The sequence below is a fragment of the Thalassophryne amazonica genome, chromosome 8, assembly GCF_902500255.1.
Source record: "Thalassophryne amazonica chromosome 8, fThaAma1.1, whole genome shotgun sequence".
NCBI classification, from domain to species: Eukaryota; Metazoa; Chordata; class Actinopteri; order Batrachoidiformes; family Batrachoididae; genus Thalassophryne; species Thalassophryne amazonica.
The window spans coordinates 31,458,877-31,466,360 of record NC_047110.1 but is presented as its reverse complement, the minus strand read 5'-3'; the positions used below and the strand labels follow the sequence as shown (position 1 = coordinate 31,466,360).

Below are 7,484 nucleotides of genomic sequence, written 5' to 3'. Positions count from 1 at the left end.
TGGCTGAAATGGTACGTGTATCTTCTTTTTTTTAAAGAGAATCACAGAGATTGAGATTTACAAATTGTGTGTGCATGCGCCCACCCTAGTAATGGATGCCAGATGAAAACAGGCTGACAATATCAGATTTTTTTCCATGGCAAAATGTAAATTTTCTGCAGTTGGAGATGCTGAATTTTGACAGAGGGTGCTGCAGCCTCTTCAAACATCTCGTTCTCGAAGGAGTCGCTGAACTGTTTCCGTGTTGAGGCGGGGCGACATGACGTAATCAGCGCTTTGGCCCCTCCCTGTTGTTACTGCGCGTGCGTCGAGCGGTAGACGGCGGTGTCAGCTTTAGAACTTAAACATTTTCTTCACCAAAATAAATGGTGTTTATGTGGAACTTTTAGAACCGAGCTCTTCTTTGTCACTGCTGGCCGGTGAGTCGTCTACATTTGGGTAGGTGTCGCTTACGTTAGCTTCATTGTGAGCTTAAGATATCAGGATGGAGTGTTTGGCTGCTTGGATTAAAGTAGAGAGCTAAGCAGCTGCCTGCTAAAGCTGCTATGTGCTGTTTTCCCCAGTGCTTTTTGAATCGCTGCTAGCTCGCTAATAAAGAAGGCTTGATGGACCACAATGGAAATAAGTGTTTTCACTTTCCTGTGTCATCCATGTATTTGCAAGTATATTATGTACTTACATTGAACTTACTAAATCAAATCAAATCAATCAATCAAGGCTGCAGGCAGACCTGATAAGATTTACACCAGAAATACTTTGCAAAACCACAGCTTTCAGTCATTCCACCTTTATTTTTTCATAATGGTCCAGTGAACTGTCAAACAGTCTGACTTATGTTTGTAAGTTCATCAGGAGGCATCAGTGAAATCAGCTGATCTAAAAAGGTTTTTCAGTTTATGGCTGAAACGAATGTACGAATGTACAGTTGTCATTTAATTTTTTTTTTTTGTGTGTCACTTCGCTTACAAAATGTTTTAGCAGAAGTGCTTAAATTGTTATTTTATATACGAGAAGCTATAACCACAAAAATTCTGGCTTTTTCTTGTTGCTGGAGGTCCAGACCAGGTCAAATTTTGGAGTGTACAGGCTGTTGCCACATTTATTACACCACAGAATTGCCCCAGGACCTTTATAGCAATCACCCAGGACAAGTCTATCCCCACTTCTTGAAAGTAACAGCTATCTGTTGCAGTCAGATGAAACGTGGATGGCCACTTGGTCTTTTCCAGTTGCTTGGGTCCTCAACACTGAGGCACCTACCTGCTGGATCACGCCCAGAGAAATATGCTACATTGCCAGAATATAAGTACTTCTCATCTTAGTCTCTCTAAGTAACAGCACGTTTGTCACATGGTCATTCCAGTGATACCCAGGGAAGAGACCTGAAGAGACCTAGTGACCTGGAAGCCTTATGGGCCTTTCAGATTGAAAGCGTCAACTGCAGCAGTTAATGCTTCCGATTGCGTCAAGGTCACTGTTTAGGTTCCAAGTCTCACAATCATACAGTAAGTTGGGAAGCACTAGGAAGACTTGGACGTTTATCTCCTGTTTTCTCTTGTAGTTTTCAGTATTGCCGGACATCTCTGTCCAGGGATTTTTTTCTGGGTGTGAGGTCCTCAGGTTGGTCCACACCCAGACTTGTTACATTCCAGCTGTTGTTCTTGCAATTCTAGTTGTACAGGTAGTGATACTACACAAGGGTTGTTTTTGACTACACCATTTGCAATATTAACCCTGACCGGTGACCTCCACATGCAAACTTGTCCACAGTTAATGAAGTCAGCCAGTCTGTGAGCCAGTAAGTCAGTGGGGACAGAAAATGTCTGTAAATATCGGTGTTAAAAACAACTGCGTATTCAGCTTTAAGATATTTGGTTCTCATGGACAAATTGAACCAAATGCACCTCATATTTTGTTCATGGTGGCCTCTTTTTACAAGCACACTGACTATAAAAATATAAAGACAGTTAAGCCTATCAAGTTACTTGTGAAGCCTTGTTGCTGATTGCAGGCTTCCTGTTGCTGTAAAAGCCACTGTTGCTTGATATGTTAGTTTGGTGCTCAAACATTCAGTGGTTCTTAAGGTATCCTGCTATCATGCACACAGACAGGAGAATCCGGTCAGAAAAAGCTCTGCAAATGTTACCATTTCCCCTTATCAGATGGTAATAACTTGTATTACATTTATATATTTGGTAGATTATTTTGTTACAAGCCAGGAAAACATCACATGCAGCAAATGAAACTTTCTGATAAAGACACAAGCCCAGTTGCCCCGTGTTTCTTCTGTAAATATCACCAGTGAAAGATATAGGCAGTGGGCCATGTGGAAATATTGTGTTATTGCATGACCTACAAAAAGGGTGGGTACAATTTTTTTTTTTACATGATTTTATCGAAAATATTACTGTAAATGATGAATGTCTTTTCACATGCAATATCTTGGTACGTTATTTAGTAATTTGGATTTTTAAATAATTATTTAGAAGATCTAAATATCTGCTCAGCCTCGAACAAAAATAACAAATCAGAAGACGTGTTGAATAGATCACTTCCAGTTGACCAATGACAATCGCCGTAGCAGAGTGGTTCGGTCACGCGTTGAGACAACATGGTGACATCCAGTGAGGAAGACGTGTTGTCTTTGAGTGAGCACCAAAATGTGTGTTATATGTGCATCTTTCCATCAAAAAAGAGCAAAATTGTACCATTTTCAAGAAGAACAAGGGATTGTTTTTTTTAGCGTATGTTGATAAGGATTTAGAAGGAACCACTGAAACACAAAATTGTTATAAACACACACAGCTTCATAACAAAAAAAATACTTTTCCGGTCCTTGGTTTAATTTTCTTTTACATCTATTTCAAGATAGTTAGGACAAAAATACAAATAATGTACCATGATACCTGTACCAAACATATTTTGTTTTAAAGAGGTACCTATTTACTCAGTATTTTTGAAAAGGGAAATTATGTAGTTCAGTCAAAATTGCCTGGAAACAAGTGAACTTGTGCTTCAATAAAGGACAATGGAACTAAATATTTCAAATATGATATATATATTTTTTATTCTTTCAATTTTCACACTAAAATAATCATGTCATTTCAGACAAAACCTCTACCAATTATTAATGGTATAAAACCTGAATCTCTGTAATTTGTAACTAAAAATGCTCAATTAGTTAAGTTTGTGCATGACATATTTCAACTAAGGTATCAAAAGAGTAATAAATAAAAAACAACTAAACTGCTCCAATGATATTAAAATGTGATCTGAACTTGAAAAAAAATCTTGGATATTTGCACAAGTCTTCAGCATACATCATAGTAATGATTAGTCTGCCATTGACTTTAGGAAGATGTGGATTTTGATAGTAAAAAAGCTATTAAGCAGAAATACTGGTAATTTTGATATTCATAATGTAGTGAGCATTTGCCTTTGCCTTGATAATAGGAACAATAGATAGTTGAAGATCATGTTATGCATTTAAATGACTTCTACCAAATGTCACTGCATCAGAATGTGGCTAATGGCATTTAGATGAGGAAATGGTTGAGAACTTGAACAAATAGTCCTTCTATCTTCTAGCTTGCAACTACTTGGCTCTTGATAAATGTCTCTCCTGCCCTACTCTAATGACACATGTACCTGTAAGGGTAGAGTGGAACACACAGGAGATACATGTGTTAGTTGCATGAACAGAAATTGATTTCATGGTGTCACAAGAATACTTGTTAACATCGGTTACCATACATTGGGGGAACCTTGGACAGCACTATAGAAAAAAATTAGTCTTTTATGTATCTTCTTTTACCAAATCATGTTTTTCAGAATGTTCCTATATTCTTAAAAACATAATTTGGTAAAGAATATACATGAAAGAATTGGTTTTCCATAGTATCCAAAGTCACCCATTGTCCAAAGTTACCCCAAATTACGGTACATGAATGTGCATTTAGACAAATAAGGTAAAGGGGACATTAAGGGCCCCTTTACATTAGGGACCCTCAGTAAAAAAATCAATTGTTGTCAAGTGTTAAACAAATACTGTTTTAATCATCCATGGATAAGTAGTAAATTCCATTTCACATGGCATCTTCAGTATCTAAGTCAGGACGCCTGACTAACTTGCATAAACCTGATTATTTATTGAAAATCCCCAAAGAACAGGGTCCCTAGTGCCTTAATTTACCCTAAATAGCATCTTTTACGATAAAAATGTTATTAAGAATGTAATCTTTAGGTGTTGAGAGTATCTTATATAGGAATACTTCAATGTATAAACTGTTTTGAACAAGTTTTAATAGACAGACACTTGAATTTATAACATAGTGCATCAACAGCATGTTACTTTTGTAAGTTGTAAATACCCCTTTTTAAAACCTTGTTTTTTTTTTAAGAAAATCCATATTTGTGAAAGTATAATTTTAAAGTCAATTGCATGCTTTCTATGGTGTTATATTTGAGTTTCAATGTGTTTTTGAAAATTATGTATACTTGATGTATGATGATATTTTGGGACAGTGATTCTCACTAATGCTCAGAATTTACGCTTGTGAAAAACAGTATGCTGTTTGTGGTACTATTGGCTTCCATTTACCAGCATTTCACCCCCACCCCAGACGTAGGTCATGGAATCAAAAATTTAGAGGGATATTCATTGTACAGCCCACTGCCTAATAAACACTTCACCCTTGGAGTGCAGCATTAGAGATGTATTTTATTATTATTTATTTTATTTATTATTATTTATTTTATTATTATTTTTTATTTTCACAGTTTGTCTTGCTCAAAGTTGGTTGTAGTAAGACTTAATGAATTCTTCAAGTGAAATGAGCTTCTTATTTGCAGGAGTGTGTGTGTGTGAGCATCATGTGGAGAAAAGCTTCAGCAGTAGCCCTCCTGGCATTAGCTGTTGGCTATATGTACTATGGCTGCCCAGACTTACCAGAACAGATTCTGCAATATATCAACCTGCCAACCTTTCAGCCATCATCTGTAAGCCAGGACAATCTTGAGCAGGTTATCTCCTCTGCATGGGAAACTCTGATAACTACGCCGGCCAAACAGTGGAGCAAAGTAGCAGTAGGGTGAGTTACAAATGTGGAAGGTGCTACTCTTACATACTGTAAATAATAGGGATGCTACTGTTTATAGTTTTATTAGGTATTGCCTTATGTTGGTATGTTGTTGAGATTCTGCTAGTGAGAAGGAATGTGTTGTCATGACACAGCTCCACTTGAGACAGTGTGGTGCACCAGTCAATTACAATACTGCCTGTATCTAACCTGTGGGTAGCCTATTTGTTAGCTGTAGAAATGCCTTTAACACAGTGGGACTTCTTTTAAAACGCTACATTTCTTCAGCCACGACAAGGAACTAAAGTATTTTCAGATGTTGTTTTCCAAAATCAGGACGCTTTATGTGGATAAGTTTTCAACAGGCTGTGACGAATTCGACTAAAATGAACAGGTAAGATTAAGACTTTATTTACTCCGTGTGTGAATGGTTTTAATATTTGTAACAATCTGAACTGCATGAGGACTGCAGCTTTCAGTTTTCCAGCCAATCAGTGGACGTATTTTGAGTTAGGAGTAACTTATAAAAAACGTGTGTCATTTGCATAACTTGCCTACAACATATGTACCGCGTATGCGTGACATGTCAGCCATACTCTGGCATATGTCGAAAATATTGTGCATGCCCAAAAATTTTTGACGTACTTATAGTATTACGATGTATATCAGTGTGCTTCAACGTGCTCTTAACTTATACAAAACTTACCCATAACTTATTAGACGTATGCCAGCGTTTTTAATACACTCAGCATACACTGGCTAAATTGTCAAAGTGTGACAGGGGTTTCAGAAATGCTATGTTGAAAATCCCTTGCTTTGTTAAAAACACTTGGGAAAATTTTGAAGAAAATGTTACATTTCATGGTGGTGGTGTTGGGGAGGGGGGGGGGGGGGGGGGGGGGGGGCAAATGATTTTGTCCTAATCTGGATCTGGATCTCTTTCTCAATCCAGAATAAGTTGCATTTTCTGACCAAAATCCACTGTTGCATTTGTAAACTCACTGAAAGTTTGCCTCCTGAATCTGCATCTCAATCATCATCTTCATCACAATGACTAAATACTTCTGCTTCTAGTACTCTAAGTAATGTTGCTAGAAGATGGATGAATACAATTAAAAACCTTAACCTCTTGAAAAGCTTCATGACCTCACTGTGGGGTTTGACAATGACGATCATGCACCACACTGTCCACAAGTATAGCGTCTGACTGAGTAGGCACGTTTTATGAAACAAAAATACAATGTATGCTTTTAAGTGTCAAATAATGTACGTGAAGTATTTGTTTAAAATGATGGTTATTGTTTCTTTTTCAGAGTGAATGCCTGTGTTGATGTGGTTGTCTCAGGCATTGGATTGCTACAGGCTTTGGCTGTGGATCCTGGCACGGGCTTGGATCACGAAGTGTTGCACTCCAAAGAGGACTTGAAGGAAGCCTTCATTTATTACATGGAACGCGGAGCAGCTGCTGAGCGTTTCTTCAGTGACGAGGAAGCCTTTCAGAGGATTGCACGTGCAGCAGTAGAGTACCCCGGTGCAAAGGCAAGGCTTCCTTACTTCTCAAATCCGTTCAGGGGATGACGTCTTCTTGGTTTACACGTTTCATTTAACTTACATGCTGATACACATTATCTTCTGCCAGGTGTATGTTGGAGGGAATGCAGCCCTCATTGGTCAGAAGCTCGCCACATACCCTGGTCTGATGGTACAGTAGCATGTTTTAAACTTCATTTGCCCATGATTAACAAGCATTAAAGATTGTTTTGAACTATTTAAATCAGCAATAAAGGTTGATGAGGTTCACTATGTATTTAAAGCCTTCTTATATAGAATTTTTGTGTAATGTACCAAATACCAATTGTGGCAATTATGTGATGCCAGCAGATACACTTTTCTGTACATGTTCTTTTAAGTACTTTTTAAATCACAGATCCAGTGCTTATTATAAAATAACATGTTACCTAAAATGCAGTTTTATAATATGTGATCTAATACAACCCTTGGCAAAAATTATGGAATCACCGGCCTCGGAGGATGTTCATTCAGTTGTTTAATTTTGTAGAAAAAAAGCAGATCACAGACATGACACAAACTGAAGTCATTTCAAATCAAATCAATTTTATTTATATAGCGCCAAATCACAACAAACAGTTGCCCCAAGGTGCTTTATATTGTAAGGCAAAAGCCATACAATAATTACAGAAAAACCCCAACGGTCAAAACGACACCCTGTGAGCAAGCACGTGGCGACAGTGGGAAGGAAAACTCCCTTTTAACAGGAAGAAACCACCAGCAGAACCAGGCTCAGGGAGGGGCAGTCTTCTGCTGGGACTGGTTGGGGCTGAGGGGAGAGAATCAAGAAAAAGATTTCAAATGGTAACTTTCTGGCTTTAAGAAACACTATAAGAA

The 7,484-nt window shown here is 37.9% G+C and overlaps 1 protein-coding gene across 4 annotated transcripts in view; it reads left to right on the top strand.

Annotated features, from left to right (window-relative positions):
• The first annotated feature begins 297 nt into the window (after positions 1 to 297).
• Positions 298 to 7,484, top strand: part of adpgk (ADP-dependent glucokinase) — a 43,762-nt gene continuing 36,575 nt past the window's right edge. For all 4 annotated transcript variants that reach the window (XM_034175945.1, XM_034175944.1, XM_034175942.1 and 1 more), the window contains exons 1-4: positions 298 to 438; positions 4,852 to 5,090; positions 6,392 to 6,617; positions 6,718 to 6,780. In XM_034175945.1, the coding sequence (XP_034031836.1) occupies positions 4,873 to 5,090; positions 6,392 to 6,617; positions 6,718 to 6,780 (507 nt within the window). In that variant the 5' untranslated portion in view covers positions 298 to 438; positions 4,852 to 4,872. The remainder of the gene's footprint in view (positions 439 to 4,851; positions 5,091 to 6,391; positions 6,618 to 6,717; positions 6,781 to 7,484) is intronic.